Genomic DNA, 19,510 nt, shown 5'->3' with positions numbered 1-19,510 from the left:
GTTCCCATCTAGTCTCAAAGAACTTCCTATGTGGTTCCATCTGGGCTCCCCACACCCCACTTTAGTCTTCTTTACTCCTATTATTCCTACAGAGGCCTAAAGTAAAGTTCACAAATATTATTCACCACAATATGGCTCTACTCCAGAGTTTCTTAAACATGATCTTCAGCAAATCCTTAAGGCTTTGCAATTTCCTACACCTGGTAATTCAACCCTTAGTTACATTATCAAAATGGTCTCAGCTAACTCCTCTCTTCCACTGCTCATATTTAGCCTATAGTATTGCTCTGTGTGAGGTCCTTTCCAGTTCTCTCACTGGAAATTTTCTATACAAATATTAAGACCCAGTTAAATGATTATGAATTATATTGACTTTTCTAACCACCCCATGCATGATTTGTATGTTCACACATGCATTCACTCAAAACACATTTATTGGTTGACTGAACAAGTGCCTGATATAATGTAAGCAGTTGTGGCTAAGAGTTGTCTTGGATGCTGAGATAAGAGACAAAGAAATAAGAAGAGATAGACACTTCTCTATCCTTTAGACGTTTATTGTCTGATAACCACAAGAGACAGAAGTTAAAATATATAGTGAGGAGAAAATATTTAGAGATAGGGGTTGTGAAACAGCCCATCCATTAAAGAGAGATGGGGAATTAGGGAGCATTTTGTAATTTTTTTAGTGTTTAGTTGGTGTTTTGAAAGACAAGTAGGAATTTACCTACTTATCCCTTTCTTTCAGAAAGGAAAAGCTCTGCATCTTTTCAACTATTTTCAAAGAATTGCAGGCTACTGGGTAAAACCAGAGCACTGAAGGAATAGGAGAGAGGTACAATTTGTGCTGGACACACCCCTAATGATATTGAAAGGTTGACTCAGAAATATGTCCGGCACCAATATCCTCATCGTAATTTAAATACACACTCTCTAGACAGCTATGCAGTTGATGATGGTTATTTCTTCTTCAGATTTTCTTTTTTTAAGCCATGGCTCAAATCTTAGGAAGTCAGGAGAAAAATGCTAACTGTACTTTTGGTTTTGGTTTCCCTTTTCCCTCCCTCATGAATTTAGCACAAGGTTTAGATATAGTGCAGCCTTCCTCATACAGGGGAAAAGAATATGCTCTCTGCATGACCTATGTGATTTCTGACTATTTTTCTTTATGTGGTACAAGTCAGTTTAACGATATTTTGAAGATCTGATGAAGATGACTAAAACACACATAAGTGTTTTAGTCACACCTCAAAAAAACATTTTAATAGTTTCCCCTCCATTCCTTATTTCAAATTTTAAATTATTCACTTATTTCAAGTTAATAAATATATGTAATAAGTTTAATATATTTATATGTTAATAAAGGTATGCAATTACTTTAAGATGCTTTAACTTTTTAGATCACTTGGATGTCAAACTTCAGTTTAAAATCACAACTGATACAATAAGATATACTGTTTTCAAAAATAAAACAATTGAATGGATATAGAATAGTTTTGGTCAGATTTCCTCTGGATTATAGCTCTGAAAGTATGTTAATAAAGTTTTGTCTTAAATTTTACAAAGTAAATTTCATATTTACAAAAATCCTTTTAAGATGAAAAAAAAATTCACAAAATCCAAGTCAAAGAATCTAGTTATGTTTGTCCTCTTCAATTTACATAAAATGTTAGATATAAAGTAAAACATTGATTTTGATAATAATGTATAGTCACTTTTGATTGGAATATAAGTGCAAGTCAATTCTAATTCTTTTTCACTTGGTCTGTTGAGCAGAAATAGTGGTATTTAAGTTTGACTCTCTGTGAGAATATTAGCTTTGACAGACATGCAATATATTGTCTTTTCAAGAATATACTATCATTTATATTTCTGCTTCAAAGGAAAAATTTTAATACCAGAAAATCTACCATGTTAAGTATTTTTTTTCCATGGTTCTTCATTTCACTTTAAATTGTAATTCTATTCCAATGTAATTCTAGATAAAATCAGCTTTAAAATATTAGCACTTCCTAAAGAGTACATTCACTTTTGCCAGGATGAGAAATACAAAACAATGATACATTTTTCTCCAGTCACACAATCATCTATAGTCTTGACACTGGCTATCCTACCAGTCAATACTCTGTAACAAACATTCTGTGGGAGCTGCCCTTACCTGTTCCATGAAGAAAGGATCAATTAAACTGTATCATTAATGTATTAAGTGATCAGTCCCTAAAAGTTAAAATATACCTAAGCAAATACTTTAATACCAAAGTCTGTCAAATTAAAAAAAAAATCAAATCTAGGGTAGAGACTATTGACTTGTATTTCATTACTTAACCCCAGTTATCAAAAGTTCTAATTACTCACCTGTTAAATTATTTTAGCATATTCTGCCTTATATCTTTAAAGAATATATGCAAAACAAAAAGATACACTATTTGGGGATCATTTCAATTCACTGTAATCTTTAGTTATTAAGTTACAACCTTTGTTAAATGGTTAGAGAGCATTTTTTTTTAAATATGTACATGAAGCTCCACTCTGAGAGACTTTACTAGGCTAATTGGGACATAATTGTGACTAGTTTTCACAAATTATCATAGTGATTATTACATGAAACCCTAGTGATTAACCATTACTTCATATCAATAAAATGGTATTGTAACTGCAATTTCTTGAGATAGATTACTTTCTGAAGCAAATGTTAATTATATAATGTACATGTGGGTCTGATAATCCTCGGTGGTTTACACAGCCTCCATTTTAAGAGCCCAACCCTATGAGGCACCTTTCACATCAATTAAGAGCATAAAGCTAGATCACCCTGGGAAGGATAGACAACACGAGGTGTGACCAGAAACGCCCTGGGGGGCATTGACTGATATATAATGAAGGACTCCAGAAGCTGATCAATGACATGCCTTATTGTTAAGATTGAAATCCTGACTGGAGAATCAAGGCTGTTCTACCAAACTATCAGCAGATGCACAGTTCCACCTTTTGCCCAGCTTCTTCTAATTCTCCCTTTCTTTTTCACTTCCTCACATGATTAATGGTATGATTAGTCTACCAATAAAAAGGCCAGGATCTTGCTCTTCGGCAGCATCCTGTATTGTGTAGCATGCTCCACGACTCCCGTTTCTTTGTCAGTGTGGTGTTGCCCGATGCAACATGTACATGTTCTAATTTACTCACAATATTAAAACCAACAATGCAAGTATAATAAAAATTGCATTATGCAAGGAAATAAATCAGTCGGTTAAAACACTTTCCTTGGTCATCCCTGGTGGCATGATGGGTTGAAACACAGCGCTATGAAGCTATCCACAGCAACTGTTGCCAGGTAATTCCCTGGCCAGGTAATTGACCCACAGGGTGAGGACTCAGCAGTGCATTTCAGTTATTTTTCCTATTGTGCGCCCCCAGTGAATATTCTCACACACACCCCTACATGTGTGGCCTGTACCACAGTTCTTATATGCATAAATAAATATTTGAAAATAATTAAACTATGTAGGAATAAGTAAAACACTTTCCTATGTGATTTAGAGAGACTCGACTGCGTCTTGTACATAGTTTCAAAGGCTTAATGTGTTTTTTTTTTTGCCAGAATGGTAAATTTGTTATTTCAAAAATGCTAGCTCAAAATAAAATTCACCGTAGTAACTTAGTATGATATATCAGAGTATGATATATATAGATATATAGTATGATATATCAGATAATAGTGAGTGTTCCTTGTATGTTTTATCAAGGGTTGATTTATATGAACTTGTTTTGGTTTTGTTTTCCTAACTGCTGACAAGCTTTCAAATAGCTTCAGAGAAAAAGCTGAGATTAATTATTACAATCTACTATGTTGTAATGGTGGTTCTAGTTCGTGAAGATTAACATTTAATCAATAATATATTAATGACCATATTTTTGTACCTTGTAAGTTAACAGCTAAGTATTGTTTTTGTTCTCCACTTTACTCCTTTGTAGCTGGATATCAAAAAGAAAGGTAGTTTTGGTTTTGATTAATGTTGACTTTAACAGATTGCTTCTGTTTATGTTGTTAATTCCTTAATTTATCTTCTTAAAATGACAAGATTATATCCCCAATAAACCTCATTATGTCTAAACAATGTTTCTTAATAGTGCTCTTCCTTGACTTCACTGTCAGGTATCTTGTTTTGTTTTTATCATGGACTTTTTAAATATCTTTAAACATCCTTTTTAAGCATAAAATTTTAAAAATAATAAAAATAACCAAATCTCATACTAAAGATTAAGAGCTTCTGTGGGGCTATCTGAGCCAACAAATGGATCCAAACCCTCAAATTTTAATTGACCTATGAGTGTTCTTGAAGTTCCAGTTGTGCACATATCACTATGGAAGTAGAAGAAATGATTGACAATAAGATAACACAGTATGTTAAAAATGAGAAAGCAGAACATTTATATTCCTATAGCTGGCATAGAGAATTGTTTATTAATGACAAATAATATTCAGACTATATCTAAATTGGAAAGACAAACAAGAATAAACTACATAACAGAAATAATGGTGAAAAAAAAACTTGGAAATACAAGTGTCTCATATGAGGTGAGTTTCATGTGGTAGAAAGAGTAGAAAGAAATGAATCAAAGGCTAATATAAATGGTGAAGGGATGAGAAATAAAAATTAATGATAGGATTTTAGTGTGAAAATAGTTTATAAATAGAAACTTTAGAATAAAGTTTAGTTTATTGGTTAGTTTAACCATTAAGAAGAAATATTGAAATAAGATTTAATTGTTCCTATATAAATGAACAAAAAAATAAACAAAAGAGTCATTGATAATCTTAATTCTGAGATTTAGGGTAAGGAAAGTAGGGCATTAAAATATGAACTGGTTATGTAGAATGAATGCTAATACAGAAGTGTTACTTAAGTACTGGAGCAATCAAGAATTCTTTGAAGAAACAGAGAACATTAATAAGTAGGAAGATGAGGTGGGAAAGGGATGTTGTTAACCATTCACAAGAGCTTTAATCTAGAAAGGTAAAGTATAGAGGGACTTGGACTCTGAGTTCATTAGGAAATGTAGATCAAGAGATATAATAATAGAAAGATACCTAGTGATACTGGAAACAGCCTCAGTTCCCCTCAGCCAGTAAAAGTAAACAGAATTTGAAAAGGAGTAGAAAAGCAGTCTAATTTATTTACAAACTGAGGAAGGTGGCAGACTTGTGTCTGAAAGACCACCATCCTGCTCTTTGGCAGAGGGCAGGGGTAGTTATACAAACAAATACAAAGGGGGAGGCAAGATGGGCAAGGGCTTGCAAAGAGGAGATAGAAATGTTTGGCATGTCTTTTTGATGCAGACTTATTTCAGGCAGGTGCCAGCTTGCTTTATTAACACCTGTTTAACTTATTTACCATCTTCTTAGGAATGCCCCTCCTTTTCCTCAGACTGCAAGAATATAAGCTTGTTAAACAAATTTGTTAGATGAATGTTTATCTGGTGGGGCAGGGGAAACCTGTCACCTCACCACGAGCTGTTAGGAAAATGCAGAACAAGTCCACTTTCTTAAGGAGAATATAATGATGAGAGACTTACACATATAAGGTGAACAGAACATTTTCCAAAGCAAACATATAGATAGCCAGCAGGTACATGAAAATATGTTCAGTATCACTAACCATCAGAGAAATGCAATCAAAAACATGAGATATCATCTCACACTGATTAAAATGGGTATTAAAAAAAATAGAGCCTTGGCCCTCCCTGGTGGCACAGCGGGTTAAAGCACTGCACTGAGAAGCTAAAGCCACTTCCGCATGAGTTCAATCCCCGCCTGCCCCGGGAGGGGACCACATGGCGCGGCAGACCTCTCCTGACCCGCCCGCTGCTCCCCTCAGCAGTGTACTTCGTTGATCTGCCTGTTCTGCTCCCCACTCTGTCTCTGGTGAATCCTCTCACCGTCCCTGCACCTCTGGCCTGTACCCTGGTTCTGTATGCATAAATAAATAAATATTAAAAAAAAAAAATAGAGCCTCTGTGGTGGCACAGCATTTAAAGTCTCATTGCTATCATGCTATCCCAGCCATGGAAGCATAAGTTCGATCCCCAGCAAGGTAAGTGTCCCATATGGTACAGCAGACCTTTTCAGTCTCTCCTGCTACTCCCCTCAGCAGTTATTTCAGTCAACACATTTATTCTGTTCCCTAGTCTGTCTCTGCTTAATCTTCTCACCCTTCTACACTTCTGGCCTATACCCCAGTTCTTGGATGAATAAAGAAATAAAAATAAATCTTTTTAAAAAGAAATAATATGTGTTGGTAAAGATATGAAGAAAAAGGAACCTTTTACACTGTTATTAAGTATGCTAATTGATGCAGTCATAAGTAAAATAGTATGTAGTTATCTAAAGTAACTAAAATTATGACTTCCATATGATACAACGATGCTAGTTCTGGGTATATATCCAGAGGTATATATATCTTCTATATGTAGAAGATATCTACACTTGCCGATTCATTGTGGCATTATTCACAATAGCCAAATCATAAATACAATCTAAATACCCATTAATATCACATTTTCTTCATCATATGTTTATTATAAAAAAGTGTATATATATATATATATATATATATATATGCACACACATACCTATGCATGGCATATATGTATGTAGATAGCCATATATAATATATATGATACACACACACACACACACACACATACACCACATGAACTGTCTTTTAAAAGTAGGAAAGGGCTCTCCCTGGTGGTTCAAAGGTTTAGGATGCAGCACTGCAAGCTGACCACAGCCCCTTCAGTGTTGAGTTCGATCCTCTCCCCCATCCACATGGTGATTCAGACCTCTCCTGACCCGCCTGCTGCTCCCCTCAGCAGTACACTTCATCCATCTGCCTGTTCTGCTCCCCACTCTGTTTCTGGTGAAGTCTCTCACTGCCCCTGCATCTCTGACTTGTACCCCAGTTCTGTATGAATAAATAAATAATAATAAAAGAGTAGTTACAAGAAATGTGATTTAAAAAAAAGTAGGAAAATTGCAACAATATTGATGAATCTGGAGGACATTTTTAAGTTAAATAAGCCTGACAGAGAATGACAAATATTCCATGATCTCACTTATATGTGAAATCAAACACTTGTAATATCCACTTGTAATATTAAAAAAATAGAATGGGGATTGTTGGAGAATGATGACTGGGGGAAAAGGGAAGACTGGTCAAAGAGTGCAAACTTTTATTTATAAGATAAATAAGTTCTGTAAACACGGCTTTATGTATGTCTAGTAGTGCAAAATTATAATGTAATTTGTCCTTTAAATCTGCAAGAGAATATATTTTAAGTGTCCTCCCCATAGACTTAGACTCATAAATAATAACTACAGGAAGTGACATGTTAAATAATTAGACTATAATAAATCTCACCAATATATAATAATATATTGTACACCTTAAAAAGATATGATTTTTATTTGTATCTGTGGAGATATTTCCACAGATAACAGAAAATACAAAGGATCATAGAAAATTACTAAGAACATTATAAGCCAGTAAATTTGATAACCTTGAATAACTGGGCAAATTTCTAAATCAATGTAGTTTTCCCAGACAAAACCTGGAAAAATGGAAGAATTTAATAAAACAATCACAATCTTGGAAATTGAAACAACAAAAATATTCTTCCCCAAAGCAAAAGTCCAAGACCAAATTGCCTTACAAGAGAATTTTATCAAACCTTCACAGAAGGTTAAAAACTAATGCCCACTTTGTTCAAATTACTTACACAAATGAAAGAAGAGGAAGTACTCCCTAAATTATATTATGATGCCAACATTATTTTAATAAAAAGCAGATAAATACAGCACAAAAAGAAAGTACTCATCAAAATTCCATTAACAATTTTCAAGAAAATAAGAAGGAAGGAGGGAAGAAAAGAAGGGAGGGAGTGAAAGGGGAAGAAGGGAGAGATTGGGAAGGAAGGACAGAGGGAGGGAGAGGAGGATCTCTACTACAAACAAAACAATTTATTCAACATTAATAACTTTGATATAAACCTTTAAACCATAAAATGCATAGAAGAAAACACAGGTGATACACTCTTAGACATTAACTTTAGAAGTATATTTACAGATACAACTTCAACAAAAGGGGAAGAAAAGCAAAAATAAATGAATCTATGGCTAACTAAAAATTTAAGTCATAGCTCCAAAATGAAAAGGCTATTTAGAAGATATTTGCATATCACACACCCAACAAAATGTTAATTGTCAAAATAAAAAGAACTCATAAAATTTACCAATTAAAAGACAAATAACAAAATCAGGAAATTGGCAAGAACCTGAAAAGAAGTTCTCCAAAGAAGATATCCAGATGGCCAACAGTCACATTAAAGAATGTTCAATATTACTTCTTACAAAAAGAAATATAAATCAAGACTATAACAAAATAGCATCTCTTCCCTGTGAGAATGGCGTGTATATAAAAAAAGTAAAAGAAAACAATTTGGTGAGGATGCTGAGGATAAGGACTGCCTACCCACTATTAATGGGAAGGTCATTGGTATGGTTTCTATTAACAGTACAAAGATATGCTAACAAAAATTTAAAAATGAAAAATTACACATGATCCAGCAATACCACAGCTAACTATTTACCCAAAGACTATGAAAAATTTGGCCCTCTCTGGTGGCACATCAGGTTAGGACGCAGCACTGCAAGCTAGCTGCAGCCGCTTCAGTGCGACTTCAATCCCTGGTCCGGAGGTGACCAACATGGTGTGGCAGACCTCTCCTGTCTCCCCCCCTATTTCCCTCAGAAGTGTACTGCATTGATCTGCCTGTTATGTTCTCAGCTCTATCTCTGGTGAGTCCTCTCACCACCCCTGAACCTCTGGCCTGTACAATCTGTTTGCATAAATAAATAAATAAATCTTTTAAAAAATGTATTAATAAAAGAATATGAAAAAAATCTATTATTAAAAGATTTATGCACCCCTGTGTTCACAGAAACCTTATTCACCTAATTCATAATAACCAAGTGCAATCAACTTAAATATCCAAAGAGAGATGATTGAATAAAGAAATCATAGTAAATATATTTACTGGAATACTATCATATATAATAGTCAGAAATTGAAGGACAAATACTGCAGTGTTTTCATTTATATGTAGAATGTAAATAACCAAAGAAAGGAAAACTGGCAAAACAAAGAAAAAAAAATAACTCTTGGAGTCTGTGTATTATACTATTAGCCAAAAGAAAAATAGGGAGGAGTGGAGGAAGTCCATAGGACATCTTCATGGGAATTTTGATGGCAAGTGGGTAAAGCATATGTATTATGACAGTGTGAAAATGTATTCCCCAAATGATATAGTTATGTAAATGACTCATAAATTAATAAAATAGGAAAAAAAACTTAAATTAGAGATGGATTTTCCTGATGAATACTGACACGGAAATATCCAATAAAATATCAGTAGGCTGAGTTAAACAGTATATTATAAGGATTGCACACAATGATGAATGGGGTTTATTCCAGCTATATAAAAACAGTATTATATACATAAAACAATTAATGCAACATATATCAACATAAGTAAAGAAAAAATCATCATAATTTTAATAGATGCAGAGAAAGAATTGGATAAGATTCACAACATACTTATGGTAAAAACCCTAAACAAGATGGGAGTAATATAATAAAGTTCATTAACTATAATCCAAAAATAAATATAATACTTAAGTGAAAAGCTTAAAGCTTTTTCCCTCGTTAGGAACAAGACTAAAAACTCATCACTTCAGTTTCACTTATTAGAGGTTTTGACCAGAGCTAGCACAAAAAAAAAAAAAAAAAAAACAAGCAATAAAGAGAATCAAGAGAATCCAAGTCATTAAACAAACAAACAAAAAAAGATGTGGGCCCTCCCTGGTGGTGCAGCGGATTAAAGCACACCACTAAGAAGCTTAAGCCACTTCTGCATGAGTTCGATCCCCGCCTGCCCCGGAGGTGACCACATGGCGTGGCAGACCTCTCCTGACCCGCCCGCTGCTCCCCTCAGCAGTGTGCTTCGTGGATCTGCCTATTCTGCTCCCCACTCTGTCCCTGGTGAATCCTGTCACCCTCCGTATCTCTGGCCTGTACCCCAGTTATGTATGCATAAATAAATAAATCTTTAAAAAAGAAAAAAAGGCCCTCCCTGGTGGCGCAGCGGGTTAAAGCACAGCACTGAGAATCTGAGGCCTCCTCCGCATGAGTTCATTCCCGCCTGTCCCGGAGGTGACCACATGGCGCGGCAGACCTCTCCTGACCCGCCCGCTGCTCCCCTCAGCAGTGTACTTTGTCGATCTACCTGTCCTGCTCCCGACTCTGTCTCTGGTGAAGCCTCTCGCCACCCCTGAGCCTCTGGCCTGTACCCCAGTTCTGTACGCACAAATAAATAAATCTTAAAAAAAAAAAAAAGATGTGAAATTACTACAATTCACAGATAATGTATTAATATACACAGAAAGTCTTACAGATCAAACCAAAAAGCTACTAGAAACAATGAATGAATACAACAAAGTGGCAGGCTACAAAATCAGAATAGAAAAGTCTGTAAGTGCTACTAAAGTAGCATTTTAGTAAAACAAAAATAGTCAAGGAAAAAAATTATAATTGCCTCCAAAAGAGTCAAATACTTTGAAATTAACCTAGCTAAGGAAATGAAGGATCTGATAAATAAGAACTACAAGATATTAACAAAGGGCTTACATGGTAATCTGAGTAGATGAAAGGACATCCCATACTCATGGATGATGAGAAATAATATAATCACAATTGTATCTTGCTTAAATAAATGTAATGAAATCCCCATAAATATATATAAATATGTTTATTTGAAAAACATTGATGATATATATATATATATATATAGAGAGAGAGAGAGAGAGAGAGAGAGAGAGAGAGAGCCATAAAATGCCTCAAATAGCAAAAGCAGGGGGGAAAAAGAAAAGAGACATCACTCTACCTGACTTCAAACTATACTATAAAGCAGTAGTATGTAAACAACACAGTATTGGTACACACACACACACAATAAATAAAGAAATAGGTAGATGGACCAAAAGAATAAGTTCAAGGAGATATAGCAATACATAATCTATGATAAAGTAACAATGACCTTACAATGAAGTAGCAATGACTTTACAATGAGGAAGGGGGCATCTCTCATGATGCTGATATTTATCTTTCTCCTTCTGATTTATTTCACTTAGCATTATCCTTTGAAGCTGCATCCACCTTGAGTAGAATTCCACTATGTCTATATACATATATGTATATAGACATATTAATATGTGGCATATAAACTAACTAATTTAATAGATAAATACAAGCTGAAAAATTAACCCTTTTTTCTGACTAGAGAACTGAAATATGAAGGGGGGAGGTGAGGGGAGGGAAAAAAGAGAAGGAAGCACAGTCATCTATGATAATGGACAATGGGTGAATCAGTGGTGAGTACACTCTGATAATAAAAATACGTCATGGGGGTGTTGCAATATTATCTCAAAAACAAACAAACTAATAAATATAGTGCTAGGAAAAATGGAAGACCACACATAAAATAATGAATTGGGATTACTCTTTAACTCCATACACAAAGTAAAATGCAAAAACATTAAGTACTTAGATATGAAACCTATAAGAATAAAATATATAGAAGAAAACATTGGTGGAATGTTCTATGACATTAATAAAGATGATGGTTTTGGAGACTTAACTCCTATAGCAAAGGACATAACAGCAAAAATAAATAATTGGAATTACTTCAAATTAAAAAGCCTTTTGGATTGCTTTACATATTATGTACACATTCCCACTGACAGTAAAAGGTACATCTTTCCCTATGTTCTCTCTAGTTCTTGTTTTCATTAATGTATTATTTCATAGGTGTGAGGTGATGGCAGGAATGTGCACATAATATGTAAAGCGATCTGAATTCACCTTAACAACTAAAATGGAAATATTGGCAATGCCACTCATGGCATCGATCCAAATAATTCTAAGCCAAGGGAAAAAAAAAATAACTCTATGCTCTACAAGATTACTTACAATAGCTAAGACTTGGAAGCAAGCTAATGACCATCAAAAGGCAACTGGTAAGGAAGAAATGGTATTTCACACTATGGAGTAGAAATTCAACCATAAGTAAAAATAAACTGCAATCATTTACAGCAAAAGGGAGAGACATTGAGGGAATTATGTATAGAAAAACAACTCATATTCTTTAAAAAAAAAAAAAAAGTTGGAGAGTTATGTAAGGGCAAATTTGACAAAGTAAAACATTTTCAAAAATCAGCAGACATTTATAAAGCAGACCTCTGAAGTTAATAAGAGAGAGGGAGCTAGTAACAAGGCAGTAAAATGGGATAGTCATGAATAAAAAAAAGTAAAACAGAAGAAAATACTGTGTTATATGCCTGTATCATCCCCATGAGGAGGGAGGGAGTATCATAGATCATTTAAGTTTTACCATATCTATATATGGTTATGATTTGTGGGGCAGAAATGGCAAAAGAACATAACTTTAAAAAGGGAAAAAGGAAGAAGAGGAGGAGGAAAGTGGATCCAATTACAAAGTAATTAATTACAATGTAGGACTTGTCTGACGAATGAGCATTTACTATCTATGTGCCAGAGGCTGCTGTTTTTTTGTCTCTTAATGCTCACAAGAATCTTTTGTGTTATACCATTGTTAATCCAATTTTAAAAAGAAACTAAAGTTCTCTCTTGACGGCAACAGAAAAATGAATAAATAAATAAAAACTACCTTCTTGTAATGATCACAGATAATAACTGTACTTATCGTGATCATCCTACAGTACATACAAATATTAAATAGTTATGTTATACATATGAACTTCATATAACTTCATGTATCAACACCACAATTTAAAAACAAATCAAGACTTTAAAATATATATAAAACTTAAAAGTCTAAAGACACCACTACCCAATAATTACTTCTGTAACATTCTGTTGCTGCTCATTCTTCTACTTCTCTACAACTATCTTCCAGATAATTGTACACACTCAGAAATATGTAGCCAAGTTAATCTACGATCTCTTTCACTGAATCATGTCGTAAATAGTTGTAAAATGATGCTATAAGGATCAACTAGAGCCAAAATGATAGACAAAGACACAACCATAAAACAATTTCTTAGTCAGGGAAAATTTTGGCATCTGATCTGTCCTCTCAGCAGAAAATTGGATGACTGGTGAAAACCAGAAAGCGTCTATGTTCAGCAATCACTTACGTGGTGACTGCTGACAGCCACTTTACCAGGCAAATGTGCAATCTCAGGCTTGATTTTGAGTTTGCTGACACATTTGACCTGAAAACACAATCTCTAGTTGCACAGATGTGGCAAAGGAAAACCCATCCCAGATAATTTGCTATGTTAAATGTCCTGCTACAGTCTAAAATTTGAGAATATAAAATGTAACCAAAAATCTAAGTATTTCTCCATGTGAAATATTCTACACAGCTTTTCCCTTCAGCAAAATAAAAGTGTCACCAAAATATAAATGTCTCCATCATTTTACTATAATTGTCCTTAGACTCCTACCAAGATACACATACTGGACACAAGAGATTTAGGCAGGGCAATTGTAAACAGATTCTGACCTCCAGAGTTATGGTCATAAGACCCAGCCCCAGATTATGAATTAACAGTGACACCTGCAGGACAGAAATGGCATGACAACATATAGTCTGTTCAAGAGATTTAGCATGAGTAAACTGTATCTTTATTTTTCTTGTTTTATTTTTCAGCTTTATTGTGTGATACAGCCACTGGGTCTAGTGTCCATGTTGATATTCAGTCTGTTAACCCAAATTATATCCAAAATTCTATGGGACAGGTCATAGCTAAGGTTATAGATAGCTCTACAAGCGATGTGAGAAAATTTGTCTCAAAATTTAAAGAAAATTTCCATTTCTGAGATAAACACTAAGTATATCTATTTCCATGCCTCTCTATCCCACCTCCACCTGCCTCTCCTATTTCAGTCATTAAATCATTAATCTCCCTGTCACTCAAGTTCTTTTTTTTCAGACACACAGCATTCTCTTTCTGAGTGCATTCTTTCCCAATAATTGATTAAATGTTAACTCAGCTTGCTGTTTAATTGCCACTTAAAGCTGCTGCTACTAACAATGATTACTATACAGCTTCACTGACATGTGACTATATATCTTTGCTGATAACTTTCCGATATTCGTGTAGGTCAGACCAGCAACCAGCTGCCTATTAACATGTCCACCTGGTTTCCTGTGGGCAGCTCTAGCTCAGCAAGGCATTGGCTCCCAGCAACTGCCCATGCTGGGGTCTCGCCCATGGAATCACATCATTATTTCTCAATGACCCAGCACCTTTTAGTCACCTCTTTCTTAGCAGGTCATTAGCTGCTGCAGCTCCTTCATATACTTCCCCTCTCCATTCCCAGTACAGGCCTCTGCACTCTGATTTTTTCATTGAAAGTAATTTTTAGTCTATCTTTCTTTTTGCATGCATGAAGGCCATTCCTTAAACAGATTCCAGAAAATATTTCTAAAGTAAAAAATATGTGCTGAAATCATTCCTTGGCTCTTCTTTATCAATAAGACTCCTTAGCTCACTGCATTGGACACACCATGACCAGAAGTTACTTCCTTTCCTACCTTCACAACTATGCCTATCTGCTGTGAGGAAGTTATGTACATTCCCCAAAGCCACCAAGTTCTGTGCATTAGCACCTTCATTCATGAGTTCCCTCACATGTTTCCATGTGTTTGATGTGCTCTGCTTCCCTGCACTCCTCCCTTAACCTCCTCTGTAGCTGGTGAGTGTTCACTCCTTCTAGACTACTGCCTATACAATACTAAGAGCAAGTAGTTTAAGATAGTTACTGTTTTCCAGGTACTGACCTATTCACTTTAAATCAATTACCCCTTTTACTTTTTTCAACAACTTACTCACCAGTAAGTTCTATTATCTGAGGAGAAATTATGGTCCAGGGCTCAGAACACTTATCTAAATGACCATTACGTTTCTATTTCTTTACTTTGAATTTACTTTTATTTCTCATCTGAAATTATGACTAATGTAAAGCAAGTTAGATCACTCATTTAGGTTTTGTTATATTGATTTTTAAGAAAGTCAAATTTCAAAAATTTGAGGTCAGAATTTAAAAATATATTAAGTCTATTAATTATTTCATCTAAGTGTCTGGTATACAGCTTTATATTTTGATAGCTATATCAAAATAGCTACACTATAATCACCAAGAAAGGTGAAGGGGGGTAGAGGCTGTGGGAAAAGAAGATCTACAGGGTGTAAATACATTTCTGAGGATAAGTAATGAAATTCATCTGCAGGTAATAGTGCTGGTAGCAGTAAACACATGTCCAGTCCTCATCGTCCTTATACCCTAGAAGTGGGATAGGGAAGCAGCCACAGCATCATGATAAGATTGAGAAAAGGAAGAGCGCATTGGGAGTTTATGGGGGGAGCAGTTTACTACTACTTAAAGAGAAGGCAAGGAAAGGCCTAGCAGCATAACCTTTCTGTGCCCCAGTGTTATTATGTATCTGATCTTGTGGCTATATATAAGATGATTCAGGAAAGGGAAAGGGAAGGAACAAAATACCTTTGCAATATTATAACCATGATGGATTAAATATTAATAAAAAGGTCACTTGACTCATTCTTAAGTTATTTAGAAAATTGCCCTGGGACTGAATATGAAAGATTATCCCATGATCCTGGAAGTTAACAAAATAACTTAGAAAACGGGGAAAAATAAATTATGTTGGATAGTATCAAAAAGATACAGTCTTACATATGATAGAGCCAAATCGATGAAGGCAAAAAGGATGTCAACATAGAACTATTTTAAGACAAAAAAATTGAAAATATACAAAAATCCAACAATTAAATTAATGTTTAAAATACATGTTCATAGTTAACAATGTAGAGCCATTGAATTGTATTACCAAAGAATATTGAATCTCTGATTTCAAACTACATTATAAACAGTTATTACAACAGCTTGGTATTGAGATAAAAAAAATAGACACAGAGTAATGAAACATACTTGAGAGTCCAAAAAATAAAATCACGTATAAGAATAACTAATTTATGACAAAGGATTCAAGCATATACAATGGAGCAAGAAATGTCTCCTCAATAAATGATAGTGGGAAAACTGATCAGTGAAATGCAAAAGAATGAAACTATAACATTCTCTAATACTACAAACAAAGGTAATTCAAAATTAATTAAATCCTTGGCTACAAGGACTGAAACTATAAAATACCCTGAGGAAAAATATAGGCAATAAACTCTTTAAATCAGTCTTAAAGACAGATTTAATCAGCCTTAGAGACTAAAGGCAAGTGGAAAAACAATAATTAACAAAGTGAGTAAATCAAACTAAAAGCTTGTGCATAGCAAAATAAAATTGTATTAATATGAAAAGACATCTTATTGAATGGGGTAAAATACATGCACATTGTATATCCAACTAAGACTCATAAAGCACAATTAAAAAAAAAACTTATTCAAATAAATAGGTAGAGAATTTGAATAGGCAACCTTATCAAAAAAAGCATGTGTTTTCGCCAACAGACCCAAGAAAAGATGATAATAATCTATTACTAGAGAAGTGCAAACCAAACTACAACAAGAGAACCTCTCACATCTGTGAGACTGACTATTACCCAACAGACAAGAAATAGCAAGTGTTGGGGAGGTTGTGGAGAGAGAAAAACACACTTACACTCTGTTGGTGGGAATATAAATTGGTGCAGCCATTGTGGAGAGCAGTAGAGAGAATCCTCAAGAAAAACAGAAATAGAAATTCTATCCAATTTAGTTACCCTATTCTGGGATGTTCACCAAAAGCCAACAAAAATACTAATTAAAAGAGATACATCTGTACTCCCACACCTTATTGAAGTACTATTGCAATAACCAAGAATTGGAAGCAATCTCATACCCCATCAGGCATCTGTTATTTTCCACAGTACTATATAGTGATATTCTCATGAAGGCACAAAACTCAGAATCAAATGACCTTAAGTGTTATTCCTATTGTTCCATTTGTTAGCTGTACAAGAATGCATGAGTCATTTTAATGCAAGCTCTCCAAAATTCTGTTTCTTCTTTAGCTTTTATTCTACAATATTTATCTCCAGTTAGAAAAGAATGAAATCTCCTGTTCTTAAAACCAGTGTTAATGAAAGTGTGCCATGTCAGATTATTACCATTATCACTGTGTGAGGAGAAGTGAAGGGTAGCACCTTGTTGTTGTTGTTATTTTTGTCTTTATTTCTTGAAGCATTTTGAATTTCCTTTGTAAGTCACTGGAATTATGAGTTCTATTTTCTATTGCTTAGACAAGTTTAAGTTGAGTGTTCTGTCATTTGAAATACAGAACATAATGATATACAGAAAGGTATATCATGAGAATGAGAATGTTGGACTTCCTTGTGAGGAAAAGTTCTAGTATACATTAAAAGGAAGGAGGTCATGAAAGAGGGGTAATTAAAAGCACAAAAGCAATGAAAGGAAGAGAACATGGAGCAATCCAGAGAAAAAATAGATAGATATTATTCTAGATAAAGCCTAGAATAATATTGATAGATAAGGGAAAATGGTATATTTAATAACCCAACTAACCTTTTGAGTAAGTGCAAATATAACTGATGTATATATTAAATTGGGAGTTTCTCCTTTATAACATAAGTTTTATGATATTGATTTGATTTTTATGATCTGATTTTTCAGTCCTATGATATTCAAACATGAGTATTTGTCAAAACACTGAAAAGAACAGAAAGGGTCAGCAGAGCTCATGCATTTATCTCACAAATAAACAAGTGAGTGTAAGAAAGGGCATTCAGCAATATAGGTGCTCTGAAGGGAAGAAAATTAAATTAAAGAAAATGCAGTCTTTTTCAGGGTTTCTTTTTCTTCAGTAACTGAACCCAAATATTTACAATCCATTGAAAACTGAAACTAATGTGTTCATTTGACTGGTAATAGGCACAAATTTTATGCCCAACAGCAGTGCACTTTACATAATAAGGTTTTTAAATCATTAATGAAGCTTGTTAGGAGGATGTGGGCAGAAAAAAATACACAAACTGAAGATAAGGCTCAGGTAGTATCTCTAGGATATATGATTCCTTGAAGACAGAAAATAGCCTGAAACTTACTACACATTAGAATATCCCAGAAAACTTAAAATAAATCAACAATGCCACCAGCCCTCTCCTCCTCAACCTCTCAGTTATTGTAAGATGGGCAGACAAGTGCTACTTTATACAGATGTGAGTTGAGTGTAACATGCTGCCAGGCTGCACATTGCAGGCACGGGGATATCACTGCTCACATTACAGGAAACAAACTCATAACCTGACTTGTTAAAACATGTCAAAAATGGGCCCTCCCTAGTGGCACAACAGGTTAAAGCACAGCACTAAGAAGCTAAAGTCACTTCAGCATGAATTCTATCTCCACCCTGGAGGTGACCCACATGGCACTGCAGACCTCTCCTGACCGCCCCCTACTGCCCTTAGCAGTGTACTTCATCAATCTGCCTGTTCTGCTCCCCATCCTGTCTCTGATGAATCCTCTACTCTGGTCTTTACCCCAGCTCTATAAGCATAAAAAAATCTTGAAAAAAAGAGAAAAAGAAGGAAAGCAAGAGAAACTGAGGAACATGATATTGAAAATGGAGTAGAAGTAATCCTTGTTAAACAGTGGCAGAAAATAGTGAATTATGTCATACAATAGCGTTGTAAACAGAAATTATAAACTGTGAATTCGGATAGTTAATTGAGAAGAAATATACTGAGACCAGGATAGTTTCATTTATTTGCTAGAAGTAAAATGTTAGAGAACGAAAAGCAGTTCAGGAAAAAATAAATGAGTTTTTGATGATTTCAAAAATGTTTCCAAATGACTATACAGTATAAAATTCACTAAAAGATAGGTAAGCTGTGGAGAGACCAAGGGTATGACCAGGCAAGGCTTTGTTGAAGAAATTACGGTATGACTCAGAATCCATTCAATCATATCAGCAGAAATCAGAACTAAAGATCAGATTATTCTTTATAATGTGATAAATCTATACTTGCAGTTATACTGAAGTATAAAATATAGTTTATTTTAATACTTATATTATTATTTTATTTACAATATATTAATTAATTTATAATATATGATGAAATATATATTCTAAAATGAAATCGTTTTAATTTTTAAAAAAATTCCTTTACCAAATAAGGTGAATTCTACATTCTTACTAAGTAAAACTTTATCCACTTTCTAGTCTACTTCCTTGAAAATCAGGTTTATTAAAAGTCATAATCCCGGCCCTCCCTGGTGGCGCAGCGGGTTAAAGCACTGCACTGAGAAGCTAAAGCCACTTCCGCATTGAGTTCGATTCCTGCCTGCCCCGGAGGTGACCACATGGCGTGGCAG

General features: G+C 34.5%; 1 protein-coding gene across 1 annotated transcript in view; it reads right to left on the bottom strand.

Moving 5' to 3' along the window:
* Positions 1-19,510, bottom strand: part of PXDNL (peroxidasin-like) — a 418,186-nt gene that overhangs the window by 161,411 nt on the left and 237,265 nt on the right. Inside the window, exon 5 of the mRNA XM_004680042.2 lies at positions 5,682-5,716. Coding sequence (XP_004680099.1) covers positions 5,682-5,716 — 35 coding nt within the window. The remainder of the gene's footprint in view (positions 1-5,681; positions 5,717-19,510) is intronic.

Source organism: Condylura cristata, unplaced genomic scaffold, assembly GCF_000260355.1.
Source record: "Condylura cristata isolate star-nosed mole 26May11 unplaced genomic scaffold, ConCri1.0 scaffold00009, whole genome shotgun sequence".
Taxonomy (NCBI): Eukaryota; Metazoa; Chordata; class Mammalia; order Eulipotyphla; family Talpidae; genus Condylura; species Condylura cristata.
Note: the sequence above shows the minus strand (reverse complement) of the source record. Positions and strands in the feature narration are given on the sequence as shown.